The 24,315-nt window shown below is 44.2% G+C and overlaps 1 protein-coding gene across 1 annotated transcript in view; it reads left to right on the forward strand.

The window, feature by feature from the left end:
* The window catches only part of LOC311493971 (collagen alpha-1(XX) chain-like), a 34,963-nt gene that overhangs the window by 8,031 nt on the left and 2,617 nt on the right, over positions 1-24,315 (forward strand). Inside the window, exons 4-36 of the mRNA XM_084552795.1 lie at positions 4,017-4,160; positions 6,394-6,573; positions 7,255-7,452; positions 7,977-8,144; positions 8,899-9,018; positions 9,286-9,450; positions 9,614-9,772; positions 9,862-10,034; positions 10,382-10,511; positions 11,256-11,401; positions 11,494-11,623; positions 13,041-13,180; positions 13,969-14,095; positions 15,270-15,409; positions 15,485-15,617; positions 16,338-16,483; positions 16,586-16,715; positions 16,803-16,919; positions 17,029-17,175; positions 18,412-18,468; positions 18,760-18,798; positions 18,903-19,041; positions 19,678-19,820; positions 20,238-20,347; positions 21,323-21,481; positions 21,797-21,874; positions 21,995-22,081; positions 22,170-22,223; positions 22,949-23,044; positions 23,610-23,663; positions 23,751-23,804; positions 23,891-23,944; positions 24,181-24,252. Of these exons, the coding sequence (XP_084408921.1) occupies positions 4,017-4,160; positions 6,394-6,573; positions 7,255-7,452; positions 7,977-8,144; positions 8,899-9,018; positions 9,286-9,450; positions 9,614-9,772; positions 9,862-10,034; positions 10,382-10,511; positions 11,256-11,401; positions 11,494-11,623; positions 13,041-13,180; positions 13,969-14,095; positions 15,270-15,409; positions 15,485-15,617; positions 16,338-16,483; positions 16,586-16,715; positions 16,803-16,919; positions 17,029-17,175; positions 18,412-18,468; positions 18,760-18,798; positions 18,903-19,041; positions 19,678-19,820; positions 20,238-20,347; positions 21,323-21,481; positions 21,797-21,874; positions 21,995-22,081; positions 22,170-22,223; positions 22,949-23,044; positions 23,610-23,663; positions 23,751-23,804; positions 23,891-23,944; positions 24,181-24,252 (3,989 nt within the window). The remainder of the gene's footprint in view (positions 1-4,016; positions 4,161-6,393; positions 6,574-7,254; positions 7,453-7,976; positions 8,145-8,898; positions 9,019-9,285; positions 9,451-9,613; positions 9,773-9,861; positions 10,035-10,381; positions 10,512-11,255; positions 11,402-11,493; positions 11,624-13,040; positions 13,181-13,968; positions 14,096-15,269; positions 15,410-15,484; positions 15,618-16,337; positions 16,484-16,585; positions 16,716-16,802; positions 16,920-17,028; positions 17,176-18,411; positions 18,469-18,759; positions 18,799-18,902; positions 19,042-19,677; positions 19,821-20,237; positions 20,348-21,322; positions 21,482-21,796; positions 21,875-21,994; positions 22,082-22,169; positions 22,224-22,948; positions 23,045-23,609; positions 23,664-23,750; positions 23,805-23,890; positions 23,945-24,180; positions 24,253-24,315) is intronic.

Below are 24,315 nucleotides of genomic sequence, written 5' to 3' on the forward strand. Positions count from 1 at the left end.
TTACTAGTGAGACAGTAAAGACCAGTATGATCATTAAAATCCACTTGAACAGTTTGGTACATTTAATGGCTAATCAGTTGCTAGGACAACCACATCAACGTCTGTAGTTGCCTGTACATCGTTGGACTGGCATTAAAACGGATGGTGCGTTTTTTTTGCAGAAGTACAGCGCCGCTTAAAAGTCTATGCATTCTTCAGAGAGAACCCAGTTAAACAAATGAAACAGAAATATTATATTGATGCGTTTGTTTATTTAGGGAAATTCGCCAATATTACGTATATGTGAGGTGCAAACGTAAGTGCACCTCTAGGACTACAAATTAATGTCCAAATTAGAGACTCAGGTGTTTTTCTGTGCCTTATGTTGTTTATGATACAGGGTTTTGTCAGAGTCTGAGCTCAGAAAAAGAGTTGTTGTTGCTCATCAGGCTGGAAAGGTTAGAAACCCATCTCTAAAAGAGTTTGGAATCCACAAATAATCAGACAGATTGAGAACAAAAGGAGGAGATTTAAGACGACTGTTCCCCTCCGCAGGAGTGGTCCACCAACAAAGATCACTCCATAATAGCCTGAGAGGTCACAAAGGAAACCAGGGTAACTACTAAGCTACTAAAGGCCTCTCTCACATTGGCTGATGTTAAAGTTCATGAATCCACCATCAGGAGAACGCTGAACAACATGTTGTGATGGCAGAGTGGCAAGGACAAAGAGAACATCTCTGCCCTTCTGCAGTTTGCTAAACATCATGTGGACAAACCAGATACCAGAAGACTATTAATATAACATAATCATTAAAAGAAAAGGTCAGGACATCTGTCCATGAGCTGAATCTGAAGAGAAACTGGGTCATACAACAAGACAACGAGAACCAAGAACAAAATGAATGTTTAGGAACGGCCAAGTCAAAGTCCTGACCTTAATCCAATAGAAATGTTGTGGAAGGACCTGAAGGAAACTGTTCTGAGGAATGGGCTAAAATTCCTCGAAGCGGCTGTAGACGACAGATCAGCAGTTACCAGAAACATTTAGTTGATGTTATTGCTGCACAAGGAGGTCACAGCAGATACTGAAAACAAGTACAACTAAAAGATATGAGCAAATGATTAATTGTCCTAAATAAACAAGTATAGTATTTTGGTTTCATTTGTTGGACTGGGTTCTCTCTGCCTCCTTTTGAGTAATTTTTATTCAGAGATGTAGGAAATTCTACAGGACACAAGAAGTGAGTATAAGCGGCACTGTATACTATATAATTATAGACTTACTGTGGAACAACGTCAGAGACCTTCAGATTTCAAGGGACCTGTGAAAAATAAAATGAGCAGGAGCAGCATAAAAGTCTTAGTACAAACCATCGAAAGCAGTAAGTGAACAACACTGAATGATTAATATGATGAAACTTCTCCTCATGACTGTCTGGGAGTTAGAGGTGTCGTTTCATTTCCTCAGATGTGATGGAGTCTCTCGCTGTGACCAAATACACAATGACTGCAAGTTTCCTGCAAGCGTAGGTTTCTAGCTTATTAAAGTAAAATGAATTTCTTTGAAACATTACAAGATGTAGCACAAGTAAAAGTAAAAACGACTAAGACTGTTTGGTTTGGAAATAATGGACATACACTGATCAGCCACAACATTATGACCACTGACAGGGGAAGCAAGTAACATCGACCATCTTGTGACAGTTCAGCGTTCTGCTGGGAAACTCTTGGACCTGGCATTCATTGGTGTGGATGTTACTTAGACATGTAGCACCCACCTAGACCAGACCAGGCACCCCCACCCCATAGCAATGACACTCCTTGATGGCAGCAGCCATCCCCAGCAGGATGCAGCCTGACACAGACACACACACAAAAGCGATTTAGGAACAACTAAAAAAAACATGAAGAACATCACAAGGTGTTGACCTGGCCTCCAGATTCACTAGATCCCAAACTGATCAAGTATCTGTGGGATGATCCACAGAGGCCCCTCCCCTCAAAGGCCCCACCACTAACAACATTCTGTTACCAGACACCACAGGACACCCTCAGAAGACCCATGTCCATTCTCTGTTTTGGAGGCACATGGAAGGCCTACACGACATTAGGACGGTGGTCATAATGTTATGCTAGATTGGTGTAGATTGCCCATACACTTTACTGTGGTTCTCCTGCTCTAGCTTGAAACTGTGTGTAAGTATAGTGAGAACATTCAGTATCTTTCACATCACCACTATTATCCCGGCTGCCATGAATGTGTCGTCTCTCTCGCGTTACAGGTGATGACTGAGATAAAAATGCTGCTCGCTCTCCTCCCCTTTTCCCTCACATGTGTGATTCTTCTTGAACATCTAAACTGCTTTCTTGGTGTTGTTTTCCCTCTTGTCTCCCTCTTATCTCCCATTCCACACTGCGCAGCTAAGCCCAGACAGGTCTAACGGGGGAGACAAGAGAGGGGGGCTTCAGACGCACGAATCCAGTTGAATGCGAGGATTGTCGTGCCTGGAGGTGTAGTGTTTGGCAAGGGGTGGCAGTAAGAGGATGAAATGGTGGCTTTGACGAGATCAAGGGAAGGGAAATGCATGAGAAACAATTGCACAAGGGCTACAACACGCATCTGCAATTCGGGGAACAGAATAGGAGGCGGTGCATCATTGCAGAAAGGGAAAAGACGTGGAGGGTCAGGTGGAGACGAAAAAAGCAGTCACAGTAAATTGTTTTTTTTGATCAAGCGTTCATTTTGTACTTAAACAATGTGCGGAATCTAGTAGGTGTAAGAGCAGACTGTTCATTACTAATGCTTTTATCATGCAGTAGTTAGCAACGTTGCCTCACATAAAGGATCAAACCTGGCTTGTTAGGTTGATTTAATTAGAATGGCCGTAGGAGTAAATGGTTGTGGTGTCGTCTTCCCACGATACAAGCTGAAGCAAGAGACATAAAATAAGATAAGATTAGATCCCTGCAGGGAAATGTAGGTGTACCAGTAGGTGTAGAATGTGCCTGAGATACGGGCCTTGCACTTGAGAAGGGTTAGGGTTAGAGTTAGGGTTGCTCAGAGGATAACTGTGTCCTTCGGTTGCAGAGGAAACTCAGCAGCAGTGTTAACAAATGCTGATGTTGAAGAGTCTTGACTCCTGAGGGGACAAAGGACATCCAGATGCGTTCCTTCTTGTACTCTGGGTGCAGCAGTCTCTGGCTGAAGGAGCTACCTAACTTCCCAACAGTCTCATACGAGGTATGAGAGGGTTTGTTCAGGATGTTTGAGAGTTCGGCCAACAAGGGCGACAAGAAGACGTTCCATCCAAGTAGCTGCTTCAGTTCTTAAAGACCGGCGGGGAGTTGGGGTTGAATTGGGAACAACTGTGGGTGTTACCCATCAGAAACTTGGTCAGGTGTTCATTTATAATAGCGGTTCTGTATTTATTTGATGAGGACAAAACAACGCTTACACAAGAGCTACCCTGTTGAGTAGTCGGCCTCTAATATGTTCACGCTACTAAAGGAATGAGTTCAAATGTGTCCCAGGCCACCTCCAGATACGAACTTCCTATACAGGAAGGGGACAAAGTCGCCTCCACCTGCTGAGGAGACTGAGGTCCTTCTTTGGGGTGTGTAGGACACTACTCAGGGCCTTTTATGATGCTGTGGTTGCATTGGCAACCTTCTACGCCGCGGTCTGCTGGTGTGGCGGAGTCACGGAGAGGGAGAGCTCCATCCTGGGTTGGGACTTTAGGAAGCTCCTTCAGCCAGAGACTGCTGCGCCCACAAAGCAAGAAGGAAGTTAATGCAAGGCCTGAACAGGGTCATATCTAAAACATGTTCCATCCAAATTCAAACATTTCAGTTGTACATTTGTTAAATGAGCAATGAATGTTTGTCGTTGTTTAAACTAAACTTAGGAGAACAAGAGGCCTAACCTATTTCAGATCACACCCTTAGAAACAGTATACACTGAAACAAAGGAAACTATGCAATGATTTTTCAAGCCAAAGCAGTCCATGCTCACCACAGACGCTTGTCTTTTTCCAGACGTGCCACAGCCGGAGCTGATGTTGACCACCACCCGGGGACGGGCTACGGTGGCGGGGCTGGACTCCAGTCAGGAGTATACCCTCCAGGTCCTTGTGCTCAATGGGACGACAGAGAAACTTCTGGCAAAGCGGCGATTCACCAGTAAGTGTTCCAAATTAAAACGTGAAAAGGAACAGAGATCCAGACAAATCGCTGTCGGACAAGTTTTTGTGTAACCCTTTTCAAAACATAGTTAAAGCATATCTTGAAAGGTAAAATAGGAAACTCAAAGACGGTATTAACAACTACAAAAATAAGAGAAACTGCAGGTTTACTTTAAAATGTTTTAATGGGAAAATAAGGAACTTTTGTTTGATAATCTTATCGAAGAAAGTTGAACTTCTTAAGTTTCCTTAAAATTAACACAGACAGCTGAGCTTGACGGGAGAAACAAGAAGCACTGGGAAATAAAATGATATGCTATGTGGGTGTGGAACGATCAAGATAAATTTTACTTTGATTGCTTGGTGCACACAATGAAATCCAGGTGCACTACCTGAAACGTTGCATATAGTACACGTCTAGCTCTAGTGCCGCTTTTTGCTCTCTTCAGAATATTCCACATTTTTGCTTCATATAAATCGAAACGTCAGCGAATTTTCATCAAAGTCCTGAAAGTAGACAAAGAGAACCCAATCAAACAAATGAAACAGAAATATTGTTCTTGCACATTTGTGTATGTGTGAGGTGCTCAAGTAAATGCGCTTCTAGGATTGCAGGTGTATTTCAAGGCCAAAATCCATCAAGTCCATCTGTTCCTGTTCTGAGGAATGGGCCAAAATTACGATCAGACAACTGATCGGCAGGTACCAGAAATGTTTAGTTGCCATTATTGCTGCACAAAGTGGTCACGGCAGATACTGGAAACAAGGGTTCACTTGCTTTTGCAACTCACAGATATGTACAAATGATTAATTTTCTTGACTAAATAACTCCACAAGCCTAATATTTCTGCTTTATGCGATTGATCAACTTCTCTTTGTCTATTCTCACAACATCCCGCTGATGTTTTGTTGCAGAAATGTAGAAAATTCTGAGGAGCACGATAACTTTGAAGCAGCTGTCCAGCCTTGACACATGTGTGTTGGTGATATAATGAACGCACCTATGTACTGTGTATGTGAGTGACAGTTAGCTGCAGTGAGATCCACGGAATTCGTGTCTCGCTGTCTGCGGCGCAACGGGGGACATAAAACTCCACAGGCATGTAGTGACGAACAGAAAAAAACGCTCAGATGACACTCGCAAGAGTCATATTGGAGGAAATGGTGCATTTTTGACATTCTTAACACCGAGCAGATACACACGCTGCATACGGATTACAGGCTGAAAGTGGGTTGGGTTTGGACTTAACTGTGCATACTTGCAGAGAATTAATTTTGGGTGTTTCTTGGTTGCAAAGCTGTGCTCTAACACTTGTTCATGTGTGGCCCACAAAGGCAGCCTTACCAGTAAAACTACACTGTGTGACTGTGTTTAATTTGAGCAGCTTGCAGAGAGGAAAAGAGTCGTCTTAAATTACAGGTCACATCTTAAAAGGAGGATGAGGACATTTTAATGAAATGTGTCTGGAGGATTTCACTCTGCACTAAAACCTGTGCATACCTATCGTACTTCAGTTTGTTGCCTGCAGCACTGACACTGAATCCCATCACGTCTCTCTCTCTATTTGTGAACCCCTTTCACTTTTGACATCTTGTTGTTTAGACTGTGACTGATTCTCTCCCGGGGCTCAGCATGCGTTGTATAATGTGTGGACTGAACGTGTGGTTGCCTGCAAACAGCACAAGTGATAGTGGGTTACTGTGTCGAGCCGAGCGTGTGCAGACAGGTCAGAAAAATAAAAAGAAAGACCTTGACACCGGCTGTCATGCTGGAATGATTGCAGTCTGGGAATTCCTTCCTGGTGCGTCTTCGTCTTTCCCATTTGTCTCAACCCCCCTCGGGGCCCTGTACTTATCTCAAGCCCTGGCTGCTACGTCGGGGCAATTCTTACTTCCTCTGGAAATGTCACGCTCAATTTGTTGGAATTGACCCTGACTCTTAAGTCAAGGTATGGATTTGCTAGGTATGGATTTGCTAACAAGACCTGGTGATGCACACCAAACATGCACTTCCCTTAACCCTTATCATTGCCCTGTTTAGTGTTACGTCCGGCCTAGGGGAACCAAATTATGACCCTGGGTCATAACATTAGAAATACAGTATTTATACAGTAGGAATTAGTGGAAATGACAGCAAATTGACCCCTTCATTGATAAATTATCACAGCAGGCTCCCTTTACTGATTAAACCATTATAATTTTACTCATACGTGACTTAATCTCGCTTCCAGTGGAGGCCCTGAGGGAAGAGGAGATGATCCGCAGCGGCAGCCGAAAGCAGAGGAAGAAACTGTTGCCAGGCGGGTCGGGGTCGGGAGATCTGGACGATGCGACGGAGACGCTGCTGGACGTGCCAACGGTTCTGTATCCAGAGCCGACAACCACCACGGCTGCTGCTGCCACTCCTACAGGTAGGGCATGCCAGGAGATAGTGACGCCACATCTGCATGAGTATTATTAGAGGAACGGGTGCCTTTATTGTTTGAGGGCATGGTGTATATTTAGTGGTGAGACAACAAAGACTAGGATGATCCTTAAAATCCACTTTGGTGACAGTTTAATGCGTTTAAGTGCTTATCAGTTGCAAGGACACCCACAAAGACTTGGAACATAAGCCAACGCAGGAATGCAGCAAGTTCCCTGTTCATTGTTAGTCTGGGAATAATCGATAAGGCTTTTGTTGTGTGAATAATTGAAATACTTTCAGGACTTGCATGAAAATTCATTGATGTTTTGAGTCATTTTCACAAAGCAATGTAGTCAGTTTACTGCACCCACAGACACCTTTCCTTAGATTAACATGCTCATATTGTTGTACATCAGATATATCATACATCTTACATAAATGTCGTGCATCAAAAAGCTTTGATGCAAACAAGCTCATGATAACGACAGCACCTCAAGTAGGAAATAAAAGTGAGGGCGAGATGGATGATGAGGAAAACAGGCAGAGCAAGCGAAGATAAACCATCTGTATGGAAGATGTTTATTCGTTGTCATGTTTTTTTTTTCCTCCTTATCCCTTTAAACAACCTCTGCTTATCTTAATCTTGCCTCACCCTTTATGCTACGCCATGCCCTCTCTCCTCCAGAGCCCCCAGCTGCAGAAGCTCCATCCCAGGTCCCCGGCGAAGCCCCAGAGAAAACCACCAAAGAGAAGAGGAAGAGAAAGAAAGAGAAAGAGCGGGATCGTTCGAAGGTGGAGGACAAAGAGGAGCAGGGAACGACGCAGGGTAAACCAGCTGAGGAGAAACCCCGGAAGACACCCTTCACTACACAGACGGTTACGGGTAACTGCTGCTCTCCGGTGTTACAAAACCATGACAGAATCTCAGATGCGAAGTGCGACTAGTGGCATTTGATGCATGAATAAACCAAAACACAAAGGTTTTGATAAGGCGAAGCGGTTGATGTTAAGCTTAAAGGACGTCTGGACACCGCCACCCTCTGCTCTTCTTGTGAGTTAATGAATATGAGGCTTCGGTGCAGTAAGTGTTGGTTGGAAACGTGATCACAGTGTTTACGCAAGGGAGGGACGGGTTGAGGATAATGACAGACCATGCTGTCGGCCTGCAGGGTACATGTGTCCTCTCTCTTCCTCATAATCCCAGGGAACGCACGGATATTCACATACATGGAAACTTGTGTTGACACATGTATGTACACACCTACATTTTAATGCTTTCGCCACGCTGGGCCTGCCTACATGCCGTCTGTTTCCTGAGTTTTATCCCCTGCACCCAACAGATGAAGAACAGCTTTAATGTTGTTTGATCAGCTTAATGTGAATCACTTCTTTTGTCCTTCTGTTAAGGTGTGTCGCCAAGAAAACCATTCCAGTGCGAGAGCAACGCAGCAGCAGATATCATGTTGCTGGTGGACGGCTCGTGGAGCATTGGACGCACCAACTTTAGACGGGTCAGGGATTTCTTGGAGGGCCTGGTGATGCCCTTCCGCATTGGGCCAAACCACATTCAAATCGGTGAGGATCAGATTGTTGTCAGGATGTGAGGATTTCCGATTTCAGACCATTATTCATACTGAATGTTACAGAGGTGCAGACCATCCAAAGAGTATTTAATATAGCTGTCAAACTAACCCAATTTTCCTTTTGTTAACGCACAATTACGGCATGCAGGTCCTGTTAGGACGTGATCAAAGCTGCAGTAAAGTTGTGGAAAGCAAGCAGAACCTGAAGTGCGTCGTAGAAGATAATTTTACCCTGTGCAGGGCGGTAATACGCCCTGTAGCCTTAAAACTAGCAAAAATCCCCAAAATAGGTGAAGAAGAAGAGAAGAAGAAGAGCAACAAAATTATCTGCATTTATTGTTGATGTGAACTTAGCTGTGAACTGAGCTGCTCAGACGTTGAAAAGAGTAATACTTTTAATAGCATGAGTTGGAATAATTACCTCGTTACACAACAATAATCCAATGTTATAGAAAAAGTATGCACATAGCTACAACACCAAAAAGGCCAATCAAGTACTAATTATTAGCCTGATAACTGTAGCAATGACCAGACGACCTCTCAGCTACTTTCAGCAATGACCCAACTCATACCACAATTCAATTAATCTTAGTCTGTCGGCCAAGGATTTTCGAATTTCCAGGTGCTTTGGTTTTAATTAGATCTGTAGTAGCAACAGAATTAATGAAGAGAAAATTGAGTTTATTTTTTGCTAACGTTTGTCCCAGATATCAAAATCTTGTTTAACGCGGTAATTTTTGCCCCAGGTCTAACTCAGTACAGTGGAGACCCCCGCACTGAGTGGCACCTCAACAACTACACTACCAAAGAACAGCTGTTGGAGGCAGTAAGGAATTTCAGATACAAGGGAGGAAACACATTTACAGGTAAATCTGTCTATGAAGTTTCTCTGGTGACTATTTTTTACAAGGGTAGCCGGACCTGTAGGGTTTCTTGAAGACATTTAGTCCAAGCTTCAAGATATTTACCTGAAGTCTCCTGAAGAACTGAAGGAGCTACTTGGATGAAACGTCTTCAAGAAACTCTACAAGTCCAGTTGCTCTTGTTTCAGCTTGTTTTTCTTTTTGGATACACCTGCAACACTTTTTCATACTGTATGTCTGTTGGTCTGTAACCATGCATCCGTCTCCCAGGTCAAGCACTGCTCCACGTCATGGAGGAGAACATGAGGGCCGAGGCGGGCGCGAGGTCGGACGCGCCGTTTTTCCTGGTCTTGTTGACCGACGGGAAATCTCAGGACGACGCCATCGCTGCGGCAAACCGGCTGAAGAGTGCAGGCGTGGAGATCATCGCTGTAGGTGAGACTGGAAACCGTTTAGAAGTTTTTCAGGTTTCACACTTTCACATCCATTCAGGGGAGATCATGCTTTCTCAGCTGCAGCCGCCAAATTGACATTGACGTAGCTCTCATTGAATTTTACTAAATTCTTTCTAATCAGATTGAACCGCTTTGTTCTTCAGGCGTGAAGAACGCAGATGAAGCCGAGTTGAGGCAGGTGGCGTCTGAACCGCTGGATCTGAACGTTTACAACGTCAATGACTTCCCGCTGCTCAGCAAACTGGTGGCACGGCTGGTGCACATCTTGTGTGGGAGGATAGAGGACCGTGGCATCACAAAGCGTAAATAAACACTGTTTTACTAAGGTGTCAGGTTTTTAATTTATACCAGCGTTCAGTGAGCTCTGACACAGGTGTTGCTGTGTCTTCAGGTTTTGAGCCTGGGCCCACGGCCGACCCAGCCCTCTCATACCCCAGTCCGACCGATCTGCGGTTTTCTGAACTCGGGTCCAGAGAGGTGAAGCTTCACTGGACCAACCCTGCCAAGCCAGTCCAGCAGTACAGAGTGGTTTACCACAGTGCTGAGGGTCAGAGTCCACAGGAGGTCAGATATACAGTCTTATTTTACACCGTCACAGCAAAGTAGCCTCTGAGTGGCCACCGTATCACAACCAAAACAATGTCCCAAGCTTACCCCTATCAGAGAAACAAGTCTCCACCCAGGACGCAAAATAATAAATAAGTGAAACTAAGGAAGGGCACTCAAGAGACTACACAGCACTGAGGCACTATATTCACTAAAAGCTAGACAAACATAGCAATCAACAGCCACAATCCCAAGTCACTTACGCTCATCCCAGAACAGAACTCCCAACGTATAGTCTCCACAATAGTTTGGAAATACATGTCCTAGAAGTTTTTGTCCGACTGTGAGCGATGCTTTGTTTCCAGGTGGTGTTGCCTGGCTCTGAGTCCAGCGTGCTGCTAGAAGGCCTCTCCTCTCAGACCTTGTACCACGTGTCCATCTTCCCTGTGTATGAAGACAACGTTGGCCTGGCACTAAGAGGGACGGTCACTACACGTAAGACTGACATTACTGATAAATAGTGAGATGACCGTACCATTGGTTAAACCCGCTTAACCTTTTAAAGAAACCTAGGGAGAACTGGAGTCAATTCCAGGAGGCCACATCCATCGAGGGCAATCTGATCACAAGAGACCGGCTTAATTTGAGTGATCTGATCTCAGACACATTTGGAGGTGGTCTGGGACACATTTGACCATGTTCCTTTAATAGTGTGAGTTCTTGGGGTTGCACAACTTCTGATTTTTTTAAAGTCAGAACAGACAGCTCATGTGCTACACACTGCGCATAGCCTGTATAAAAACAGGCAGCAACTCAGCCTTCTCTATTTACTGCAGCTAAAGGTCTCTTCTACAAGGCGGCCATGTTGTTATTATCACGTGATCAGTGACTAGTTGTAACGATGCTTAAAGCGCCATGGCACCACGGCGAAGTCGAACAAACTGACAAGTCAACTAGTCTGTTCAACCCCTCGTGAACACACAATGAGTCCTGGGTCACATTAAATAGAAAATTAAAGGGGAATAACCGTTTTTTACAACCTTGTCCTTATTTCTGGCATAAAATACGATGGTTTACTCACCCATATAGCTTTGGTGTCATTTGGAGTCGTTTGGAAGATATTTAGATCCAGTAGAGCGCCGCGTATATCCATATAGTGGGAGTGACTGGGGCACCGAAACGCAGCCTCTAAATAACGCATTATCTGCTGCGAAACTCCTCTGTCTCCCTGTCCCACAGTGTCCTTGGCCATGCCTGCCGACTTAGAGGTGACTCCTTCCTCGTACAGCTTGCTGCGAGTGAGTTGGGACGCAGCACCCGGTGCGACACAGTACATGATCCTGTACTCAGCACTCAGCCATGGAGAGCCTGATGACGCAAAGGAGGTGAGAAGTGAATCTCTTGAGTCTCGGCATGGAACCATGATGAAATTAAACCAAGCAACAAAGCTCATCGTTTTGATTCTGTGTCTCTGCAGGAGAAATTCGGTGCAGATCAGACAGTAGTGGAGCTGGCGGGGTTGCTGCCGGCGACGGACTACTCTGTTACTCTGTACGCCCTCTATGACGAGGATCCCAGTGACCCCGTCACCGCTGTTGCCACCACATGTAAGATTGTTTGCAGTTCCACTTTCTTATTTTCATTCATTATCTGTCATTGTGTGGGTTGGAGCCTATCCCAGAGAGGCGGGGTACACCCTGGAGGGGGCACCAGTCAATCACAGGGCCAACACCAAAAGACAAACGACTATTCCTACTCACGTGTTCACCTACAGGCCGTCTAGAATCAACAATTAACATAACAAGCTTGTCTTTGGACTGGGAGAGGAAGAAAACCCACACAAACAGAAAGGCCCCAGCTGGCTAGCCTTTTCTCATTTTCCTGTCCCTTTCTCCTTTAATTCAAATTTATGTTTCTACCAATGTCCCTTTCTATTATAATCTAACAGATCTCACAAAGACAGACAGTTCACTCGTATCAACGTCTCTGCAATACACTTCAGCTGAGGCAGACATCCTCTCCACTTTCAAAGGCGTAGACTTAAGATTTTCCTTTGTGATAAAGCTTATTGTTAGAGCTGGCTCAAGTGACTCAGAGATCAAGTAGTTATGCTGCTATAGGTCTAGAGAGCTGGAGGACTTCAGGATTTCATTCATCATACAAATTAAATTATGGTGAAGAGATGGAGGTGTATGTGTCATCTTGTTCCTCCTCTTGTCTGTCTTTTTCTGTCTCTGCCTGACCCTGAACCATTTCTTAGTTCTTCTGCTTTAGGTATATATCTTGTACTCTTGTTTGTATAATCTGTAGTTGATGCAGGTATGATTTAATCAGATGTATGTATCTCAGAACTGGGTTCTTCTCAAGCCTTTCTTCCCGTTTAAATTTAGTTCCATCCTCTCTACTTGGAAGGTTGGGTGTAAAACTGACTCAGGTAGCCCTGAAACTATAGTTCTGCTGCTATAGGCCTAGGCTGCTGGGGGACTTCCCATGAGGCTCTGAGCACCTATCCTCTAATTTCATCCATCATACAAAAAAGATTACATAGAGGAACTAGAGGTGTATGTGTCATCTTGTTTGCCACCCCTCTTGTTCCTCTTTTTCTTTCTTTTCCTGTCTCTATTCGGTCGGCTTCAAGCAGATGGGTCCCACCATATGCTGCTCAAGGTTTCTTCCTCATTAAGGTTAAGCTTAAACCTTACCTAACTTCTAGTTACGGCTTTCTTAGATGACCCTGAACCTTTCCATAGTTATGCTGCTATAGGCCTAGGCTGCTGGGGGACTTCCCCTGATGCAGTGAGCACCTGTCCTCTACTTTCCTCTAATTCTACTCTATAATTTAACATGTATGACAGATGTTTGTCATTTTCTGCCTCTACCTGGTCTGCCTCAAGCAGCTGTTCTTGCTCTGAGGGTTTCAAGCTCTGGGTTCTATAAAGCTTCTTGTCTTGAGACAGTTTATTCTGTTATTAACACCATTTCAATAAAAAAATGAATTGAAATGAATACTTCAATACCCTACAGTCCCTCTCCCTCCGCCGCTGAGTGTTCAGTTCCCGATGGTCACCCACAGTATGTTGAGGGTGAGCTGGGTGCCGGGCGCCGTGGACGTTCCCGGCCACAGAATCACCTACAGCACCAACCACGGCAGTGACGTCAAGCAGGTATCGTACCAAACACCCTGGCTTTAAATTAAAAAGACTAGAGAACCAGCATCACAGTTAAGAGAGACAACAAAGAATGCATTTTAATGAGAACAGTGAGACTCCATACAGTCTTGGGAACAAGAAAAGCTAAATGTTTAAAATTAAGAAATGTGGGTTTTATGGGTGTGGTATGGTTAGGGAGCAATTTCAGTCACAGTAATTTAGCGTTATTACCAAACCACTGATTGCATGATTACCCATTAACCCCACGTTGTGTTTAGAGGTAGCTTTTGGCTCTGTTAATTATCAAAACAAGTGTTTGATTAGAATATAATTGCCTGTTGTAAACAACTTAAGCTACAGGGAGTCAGATGGTGGAACAACGTCGTTGAAAATGAACACGTGTGCACATGTTTCTAAACTGTAGAAGGAGAGACTGAGAATGCAGTTTGGTTAAACATTTCCAATTTTTAATTGCGTTCTGCTTCCGACAATTACCCGTTATCGTCAAGCAGAGAGTCACCACCTCATCTTTTATCATTTGCACTTTCTGCAATCTTTTCCTAGAAGAGGTTTCTTGTTTCTGTGTCGATAAGTTATTACCCTTGCTTACCCTATAAAGCTTGCTTCCTGTACAATCAGCTGAGGCACACTACACGGTGTCGCCTTTGGAGGGGAAGAAGTCCAGCTTTCTGTTTTATTTTGTAATGTCGGAATAGTATAATTTCACTTTGAGCTTCTATGCTACAAGCAAGGAACTTGAGCCGCAGACGTTGTCGGTCATTGGTATTGGTCTGTCTTTCCAGGTGGAGGTGACAGGCCTGAACTCAGTGCTGGTGCAGAACCTGTCCTCTCTGTCCAGATACCTGGTTTCAGTCCAGTCTCACTACCCGCAAGGCCTGTCTGCAGCATTCACCAGTAACGTCACCACACGTAAGACGCACATCCATGCCTTCAAGTGTATTGAAGTCAACATCTAACACTGCCTTGGAGGTTGAGATCGAACAGTGCAGCTTTAAAAGTTATTCCACTTTACATTTCTGAGAGAAAATTACCCAAAACATCAGCGTATTTTTACACAAGTCTTGAAAGTAGACAAAAAGAACTGATTTAATTAAATAAATGAAAGCAGATTATAATACTTGTTTTCAGTATCTGCTGTGACCCCCTTGTAACTAAACGTTTCCGGTAACTGCTGATCAGTGGTCTACAACAGCTTGGAGGAATTTTAGCCCATTCCTCAGAACAGAACCACTTCAGTTCTGAGATGTTGGTGGGTTTCCTCACATGAACTGCTTGACTTCAGGTCCTTCCACAACACTTCTATTGGATTAAGGTCAGGACTTTGACTTGGCCGTTCCTAAACGTTCATCTTGTTCTTCTGTAGAACCACTTGTGTTCTTGGGCTCGTTGTCTCCTGGTTTCTTTTAATATTCAGCTCATGGACAGATGTCCTGATGTTTTCTTTTAGAATTTACTGACATAATTCAGAATTCTTTGGTCCATCATTGATGTTCAAGCCATCCTGGAACCAGATGCAGCAAAACAGGCCCAAACCAGGACATTAACACCTCCATGTTTCATGGATGGGACGAGGTTCTGAGGTTCCTCTCCAAACAACAGTTCTACTTTGGTCTCATCTCTCCACTAAACATTGTCCCAATAGTCTTCTGGCTTATCCATCAAACTGCAGACGAGCAGAAATGTTCTTTTTTGGAGAGCAGTGTCATTGTCCATCACACCATGGTTGTTCGGTGTTGTCCTGATGGTGGATTCATGAACATTAACATTAGCCAATGAGAGAGAGGTCTTTAGAAGCTTAGAAGTTCCCCTGGGTTCCTTTGTGAACTTGTAGACTATTATACGTCTTGCTTTTGGAGTGATCTTTGTTGGTGGACACTGGACAACACCTAAGTCTCGGTACATTAACTGGAAACACTTATGTGAACTTGAAATTAACTTTTCCTAGTGGTGCACTTTCTTTTGCAACTCACTGATGCAATATACAAATATAATATTTCAGTTTCATTTGTTTGATTGGGTTGTCTTTCTGCTTTCATGATTTCTGCTGTAATAAAAACCATGTATTTTTTTTCCATCTCTCTAGTGAAGGTTCCTTCCCCGTCAGACCTCAGGGTGACTAATTTCTCAGGCAGCGATATCACCGTGCGCTGGGAGGCTGCAGCTGACGACGTTGTGTCTTACCTCATCAAGTGGATCTCCCTGAGCGGAGGAGACCTGAGACAGGTGGATGGCCGGAGGGCACGATGTGTAATGACTGATGTAAATCGCAGCTCCTCTAATCCCCGCTGTGTGTTTTAGCTGAGGGTGAGTGGCGATAGCGAGGGAGCGATCCTGGAGGGGGTGCAGGACGATAAGGAGTACCAGGTGTCTCTGTCTGCTCTGTACGGAGACGGAGCTCAGAGTGAAGCCGTGGCCATACGCTATAGCACCCGTGAGTCACATTCATTTGCACCAGTCACGCCTTAAATACTGTAATGTGTCTTTTATGTCAGCCCACTTCCTTAGTTTGGAGTCTGTTCTTTAAGGGCTTTAGTTCACGAAAACTAAAAAGTGTTCATTGACTTCTCTTCTGATCCATTTGCAGACCTCTAAGGGTCAACTTATAATGTGAGATTTGTGCAGGTATCTAAAGTAGTAAATTGATTAACACCGAAAGACTGCATGTGCATCATCTCCCCAAGTCCTGCAACACACAACAAACAGCTGTTCGTGGTTCTGAAACAGCGTTGGCAAATCATGAGGGACAGCAGCTCTTATAATATTACACTGTGGGCCCAAATAATGTTGGGTCCCATGGCTCTGCCCGAGAAAATCTACTATCAGAGAGCCTTTCCTGTTTTTTAAATTGGGTTTTAATAAGATTTTAGATGTACTTTTTTTACTTTTATCATTTAAATAGTCTTTATTAACTTAGTTTTATGTGCCTGCATAACAGAAAATGAATGAATGCATAATCCGTCACAGAGGAATTCATGTCAAAGCCATTCATTCGCACATTTAGTGAGCACACTTAAATGAGACAACCGTAGATGTAGAAGGGATTTATCATCTTATAAAGACACTTTTAAGGTCCAAAAATAACTGAAGTTTTAACCTGAAGTAAATATCAAATCTATTGAACCTTCTTGTCTTCCGTCTTTTGCCGTTGCAGTGTCTGGAGGAGGCCCGTCCAGCGTATCGGTTTCCGAAGAGACTGCGGTCAGCATGCTGGTCAGCTGGGTTCCTCCCAACGCTCACGTCCTCCAGTACCGTGTGTCTTACACGCCGCTGACCGGAGCTGAAACCCAGGACAGCACAGTGAGTGTCCTCCCATCCTCGGTGTCCTTGCACGCTGCGAATAAAAGTGTAGCTTGGGTGCAATTCTAACTTGAGGGCGTTACCTGGTTTCGTTGTCCACAGGTGCTGGTCTCAGGTGGTGATAAGCGGGTGGTGCTGGAGTCGTTGCAGCCGGATACTCGTTACAGCATCTTGGTCACGGCTGAGTACCGCAACAGAGAGGGAGGCAGTGCTTCGGCCCAGGGCAAAACCAGTGAGTCAAATGTGTTTGCCTCACAGCAAGAAGATTCTGGGTTCTAATCCATCATGGTCCATCATGTTTTATCTCTCGTCTCTCCAGCCAGTCTGCGAGTCAGCAGCGTGAGCGTGGTCAGGTCAGACCACTCCAGCATCTGTGTGTCATGGAGACCCGTGTCTGCCGTCGATGGATACCGTATCGTCATCCAGTCTGTGAAAGGTAAATCCGTTGTCACATCCGCGGGACGTGGCAGCTGTTTGGTGTCTCCTCAGAAACCGTTACTCACCGAACCGTTAACTGGTGTGCATGTGTGACTGTGCGTTCGCAGACAAGCAAACGAAACAAGAAACCGTGGACGAGTCCAGCAGCAGTCACTGCTTCACGGATCTGGAGCCTGAGACGCTGTATCGCATCGGCGTGCACTCGCTTCTCGGCTCGGCGGAGGGCGCCGCCGTCTCCATTCTCCACCCGACAGGTGTGAAGAGATCGCAGCAACTTACATTAGACCAGGGGAGTCAAAGGGTCAAATTGGGCCACATACAGCCCAATTTGATTTCAAGGGGGCCGGACCAATAACATAACAGCTTCATAAACTATAAATAACAATAAGTTTTCCACTTAGTTTTAGTGCAAAGAATTACAAGTGCATTATGAAAGTGTTTAAATTTAATGAACTATCCTTTTACAAAACATTTTTAGGAACAATATAAAATTTCTTAAAGGGGAACCACTGTTTTTTACAACCTGGACCTTATATATATATATATATATATATATAATTTGCCGGGAGTCAGTCGGCAGATACTTATATCCGCGTATATCCATATAGTGGGAGTGAATGGGGCACCGAAACACAGGCTCTAAATAACGCATTATCTGCTGCGAAACTCATTCATTTCACCAATATTTTGTTATGATACGCTAGTTGAGTCCAAAGTTACCAGTTATCATCATCTCTGACCATCGCGGTTGCGCGCAACGCTCAGAGATGACATCATCCAGGTCAGAAAACATCATCCGGGGTCTCTAGGTCAATCTACAGACCCCAGATGATGATAACGGGTAACTCCGGACTCAACAGGGAATAGCACTAGCGTAACATAACAAAATATTGGTGAAATGAACGAGTTTCGCGGCAGATAATGTGTTATTTAGAGCCTGTGTTTCGGTGCCCCATTCACTCCCACTATCTGAATATATACGCTGATCTAAATATCTCCCGACTGACTGAAAATTACACAAAAGTTATATGGATGAGTAAACGATGGTATTTTATGCCAGAAATAAGGTTCAGGTTGTAAAAAAACAGTAGTTCCTCTTTTAGAAAAATAAGTTCATAGCTCTTTAGATTTGTCTGCTACTCAGGCTAAAACAGTGGACAAATTAAGAGTAGCAGTTACTTTTATTGACAAATAGCAGTTAATGTCTTCTATGTCGTGTTAGCACTTCGCAAAAATTCATGCGGCAGGCCTCACTGGACCCTCCGACGGGCTGGTTTTATGTTTGCATTAAAACTTAGTTACCATAGCGAACCATAAAAGGCTGATTTTTATACATTTTCTCATTAAATGAATTATTTCGGGACCACAAAATGTGTGACAGCGGTTGTTTCTGCAGATAAAAAGAAAAAAACAAAAAAGCAAAACATTTCATTTCATTTTGTTGTTGCTGCTTATTGCATCATAATTTACTTTTCTTGTTTCTTTTGCAGCCACAGCTCCAGCCAGGATACCCATCCATCCCCGGATGTACCCGATCCACAACGAAGGTAACTTAGGAATTAGGTTTTAAGGTTTTTCACTACATCATTTGAGTTCACGTTGATCAGAGAGTTTAAAAGGGTTCCCGGCTAAACAAGCAGTACGTCAGTTGTGGCATTTCTTTCTTTCCGGGTATATTAGTTGCTTGTTGCCACTTATTTATCGTGATACAGATTTAGTGTGTGGCATTTCACGATAATAACATTCTCTGAGACGTAATTGTATAATCGTCATCGGCAGATTTGTGTTCATGTTTTTATCTGTCTTGCCTGTAACAACACTGCCCTCTGGTGTTGCAGTCTGTCCTGAAGTCACCATCAGAAACAACATTGTTAAAGGTGAGACGACAGTTAATGAATCATAGCACAAAAAAAGATTATACCCGCAGGGTGTCTTGAAAGACACACTAGACCGTGTTTCTGTTCTGTGTGTGCTGCCTCAGGGTTCGACATGATGGAGGCGTTTGGTCTGACCCAGAGAGCTCACTCGTCCGTAGAGGGGGTGGCGGCCGAGCCTTTCGTCTTCAACACCCTCCCCACCTACACCCTGTACAGGGACGTTCAGCTGACGCAGAGCACCAGGTGAGACGCTCTGACCCTCAACTTCACCTCTTCTTCTTGCTCCATCTAATATATAGAAGTACTCATATACAGTTGACTCGAGTCGTGTGTGTGTTCGGAGGGCCTGTTGCACCGATCAGCCACAACATTATGACCACCGACAGGAGAAGTAAATAACATTGACCATCTTGTGACAATTCAGTGTTCTGCTGGGAAACTTTTGGGCCTGACATTCATTGGTGTGAACATGAACATGAAGAACAGCACAAGGTGTTGACCTGGCCTCCAAATTCACTAGATCCCAAACTGATCAAGTATCTGTGGGATGATCCGCAGAGGCCCCTCCCCTCAAAGGCCCTGACATGAACCCAACAGTCCCATACAGTGAGAGGGTGAGAGTTTGGCCAACAATCCTCCTCTCAGCCACCTGCTCTGCTGAAAACAAGATGGAGCTCTCCGGTCTTTTCTTGTTCCCCTCTGTGATTCTCCCCCTGCAGCAGACCACGGCCTAGAAGGTTGCTGATGCAACCACGGTGTCATAAACCGTTCTCAGTAGTGTCCTGCACGCCTCAAAAGACTCCGGTGTGACTGTGAAACGGTGTTAAACGTATTTCTGTAGTTTTAAAATGCCGTTTTCCCACTATTCTCTCCTTCCAGGTTTATCCACCCTGCAGGTTTCTCTCCAGAGCACACCATCAGCATTGCTTTCCGCATGTTGCAGGATACGCCCCGGGAGCCCTTTGCTCTCTGGCAGCTCACTGACAATGACTTCCAGCCAAAGATGGGAGTGGTGATTGACCGTGAGTAACATTCCTGCAATGTTCAGACCTTGCAGTAAGATCTTATCATCTCCCCAGTTCATCAGTTCATAACACACACAACAAACAACTGTTCTTGGTTCTGATCCAGCGGTAGAGATGCGTTAGGGACAGCAGATATTATTCTATACTATTGGCTCAAATGTGTTTTAACAGCTGGATGCATTTTTTTTTTCTTAAAGAGCAAGAAATTAGTTGACAATAAAGGAGCACATCAGTCAGAGCAACATCTAATCCATTATTGTTTTGTTCTTTTTCAAAGTGAATTTGAAAATACACACTTCTAGAGCTAATTTAAAATAGACGGCGATGGGGGAAAAACACCAAAGTGAGATACAAGAAGCGTCTTTGTCTTGTTGTAAAGCCTTAATGTGAGACATAACTTGTGTTTCCAAACAGCTGCTACCAGGCAGCTGCTGTACTTCAGTCTGGACTACAGGGGAGAGGTGCAGGAACTGACCTTTGACCAGCCTCAGGTCCACAAGTTGTTCTATGGCAGTTTTCACAAGGTGAGGTTTAACACTCAAAAGGTGGAGGACCGTGTAGCCTTCATTTTCATTTGGCCCGAAAATTTATTTGTCACATATTTGTCATGCAAAATGTGTAATGATGCGCATAGAAATCATAAAGGATAATCTTAAATTAAGGATTTCCTGAGAATATGCAGTAATTTGGTGTTTGTACACTGCTGATAACAGCCACGTTAGCATGTCACAACTTGGCTCTTAAGACGTAAAACATAAGAGGGAGACAACCCAATAAGTCTGTCACATGCCGTCACAAGCAAATGGTGCAAATTTACCACAATGTAAGCAAATGTAGGCTAAAAAGATTGTGAACTGATTTCATGTCGACATACTTCCTGTTTATGCAACTCAAGCACACCTCCAAGTGACTGTCGACGACTGATCAGCAGTTCCCGGAAACATTTAGTTGCTGTTAAGGGTTCACATACGTTTGAAACTCGCAGATTGGAACAAATTTGTCTCCTTGTCCATTTTCAGGACAAGGGAGACCTACACAATACTAGGAATAATGTTCATAATGTTATGCCTGATCAGTGTATATGAGGAAATGCGCCCAAAGGGAAACTTAGATGTTATGGCCGCAGGGTAAAAATAATAGAATAAGGGTAGAGAAATAAAATATGCAAAAGTATACTGAAAGGTATGAATATCATGAATACTGACAGCTCCATTAGGAGGATCGCTCTAAAAACAAATATTCCTCTGAAATGACATGATAAATAAGTAAACTACCACGTATTCCACTTGAGAAAAGACCAAATATCACTGCACAGAATGACATGAACCTATAAAATGCCATCACATTTTTATGCCATTGCTGTTTGTGTCACTCAAGCTATGCCTGAACTAGCATAAATATCCCCCAAACTGACGTAACACACGTGTCTTTGATTTGATGGAGGGGAGGCGTACGGTGTTCTGAGTTTGATCAGTTCCCCTTCTTCTTCTGATTGGCAGGTTCACCTGTCCGTCAGCCAGGTGAGTGTGTCTCTGTCTGTGGACTGCCAGCGCGTGGGCGAGAGGCCTGCCCGTCCTCTTGGCAACCTGCCGACCGACGGCTTTGAGATGCTTGGGAAGCTGGTGAAGACCCGGGGACCCAACAGTGGATCTGCCCCAGTAATTGATTTATCATTTATTTATGATTTTTTTTTCTGCTATATTAATCCAGGTTCAGTCTTTTAACAGATTGTATATCAGAATTTTCTGCATCTCTGCATAAAAATGGTTCAAAACATCAGCAGAGTTTCACACAAGACCTGAAAGTAGACACAGAGAACCCAATCAGATCAAAAACAAAACAGAAATATTATACTTCAGTACTTAGTCGTACAAGGAAATGAGACAATATTACATAGTAGTTGCAACAGTAAGTGCACCTCTATGTTACATATTAGCATCACAACTGTCATTCCTGTTCTTCTTTGCTTCCAGTTTCAGCTGCAGTCCTTTGAAATTGTCTGTAACACCACGTGGGCTTCGGAAGATACCTGCTGCGATCTGCCTGGAGTGGTCAGTGTGTTGTTGTGGGCTAGTTTTTAGTTCCATAAAATAATTTTTTTCCCAGTGGTTATATAATATTTACAGACATTTTATGCAGCGTGAGCGTTCATCTTTGTGTGTCTGTCTCAGAGAGATGAGGAGAGCTGTCCTGCCCCCGCGTACTCCTGCACCTGTACCTCTGACATCCCTGGAGCTCCTGGTTCTACCGGACCAACTGTATGTCACCTCAAAAAGACCCAGAGTTACTTGGTGGATTAAAATTTTATGTGTTTAAGGTATTAAAAGTCTTTTTCTTGTTTTTCAGGGGAAGCCAGGTCCTCGTGGCGAGAAAGGTGACAAGGGAGATCAAGGCCAAAAGGTGAGCTGAAAATGAAAATGACAGCCTATCCCAGCTGTCACTGGGGCGAGAGGCGGTGTACACAGTGGACAGGTCTCCAGTCTATCACGGGGCTAACACAGAGAGACAGACAACCATTCACACTCACAGCTTGTTCCAAAATATGTGTAATCTAACCAAGTCATGACGAACACACAACAAACCGCTGTTTGTGTATATTAAACAGCAGCAAGTGCTGGCAGGTACTTAAAGGGGAACTACTGTTTTTTACAACCTGGACCTTATTTCTGGCATAAAATACGATCGTTTACTCACCCATATCATTTTGGTGTCATTTTTAGTCCTTCGGAAGATATTTAGCTCAGTGCAGCGCAGTATATCCATATAGTGGGAGTGACTGGGGCACCGAAACGGAGCCTCGAAATAACGCGTTATCTCCACAAGATAATGCAAGTCGTCGTCCACAACCCCAGAGTTGGAAAAATATTCAGCCATGTGTAGTATTCCACATAACCTGTTTAGTCTAACAGAAAAGATATGACGGCTATGCTTGCATGATATTTAGTGTCATGGGAGACTTGTACAACACTTGCTATAGAAGAAGGGTTGATTTCTAATCTGCCCATGGGAAAGGTGTAGCTGGGCGAAGTGTCGAAATGAACATGTAAAAGTCAGACGATCATTGCCACCGCACCGTGACCGTTTTGTTTTGATGCAACACTGACCTGACGTCTTCATTTAATCAGGGGGAGGCGGGTCCTCCAGGGAAGCCCGGGTTCGAGGGAGGCCTTGGACCTGTGGGCGGCGCAGGGCCCCGAGGCATCACCGTGCAGGGCAAAATGGTGGGTGACTTAAATCTTCATCTGTGTGTACTTTTTTGATCATCAAATCCAAATAAAAAATGCTAAACAACCTTACAAACATACCTTTCACCCTTTGATATTTGAAAAAAATGTAAAACAGAAAGAGAACTAACACTGCTGTTCTTTGAGATAGAACAGAACATTTGATAAAGATGACGAAGAAGAAGAAGAAGAAGTTGTTTGCAGCAGTCAGTGATTTTGTAGCTTTTCTCTTGGTCAAATGGACCATGGAGATGAGTTTGGAGCAATATTCAGATGTAATTTTAGACTTTATGACACGAGGAATATCATCTGAATTTATCTCTAAGGCCTTTGTCTTCTGAACGTCTGAAAATTTTGTCCTGAACATGTCGTAATGATCCATGCCTGTGAGATGAACCATTCTGTTTTAAACAAATTCAACTCCACGATGGTGAGATGATGTGTACCATGCTGCTACTTTTCCGTCCACCACAGAAGATCTCTGTGGCTTTGAGGCTAGCGACGGTAACAGCGGTTCACGAGTTTCTAAACTGTCGTAATATTTTCGTATTCTTCTTTTCAGGGTCCGCCTGGAGCCAGAGGAGAAAAGGGAGATCCTGGGCGACCTGGAGTTCAGGTGAGGTTAAAGTGTAATAGTGTAGTGACTGAATCCATCTGCCTCTAGCTGCCCTACGTACAAGCTTCTCATTCTCGTTCCCTATAGGGTTTACCAGGGCCTCCGGGTCCACAAGGGGAAGAAGGGATCCCAGGCCCCAAGGTGAGACCTGTTGATCCCAGCCAAGACAGATGAGTGGACGTCAGCCGTTCTCTTTGTCCTCATCTCTCTGTAATATGTTTGAACAGGGCATTAGGGGTGTCGAAGGTAACATGGGACCACCTGGCCTCACTGGACCTAGGGTAAGAGATGATTTCATTGTTGAATCCTAATGTGCTGATGGAGATTAAAGTGACTGAGAATTAACCATTTCAGACATGAGTTCTCCTCTGGCGCCATCCTCAGGCCACCGTGTAAAGTCTGGTTTAGTTTGGTTATTGTGGTTGGACGCAGCAAACTCTGCATTAGTAAATGTGTTCTGATCTAATTATGTGAAATATAATATTGTTAATAACAAAGAAACTCTACTACTGTACAGGGTTTACAGGGGATGCCAGGATATCCAGGCCTTCCAGGGGACCGGGGTCCCTCTGGACCAGTTGGACCTACGGTAAGCCCAGAGGGACACATAGCAGCATGTCTGTCTGTCTGTCCTCACGTTTGTGCACTTGTC

Source organism: Chelon labrosus (assembly GCF_963514085.1).
Source record: "Chelon labrosus genome assembly, chromosome: 10".
NCBI lineage: Eukaryota > Metazoa > Chordata > Actinopteri > Mugiliformes > Mugilidae > Chelon > Chelon labrosus.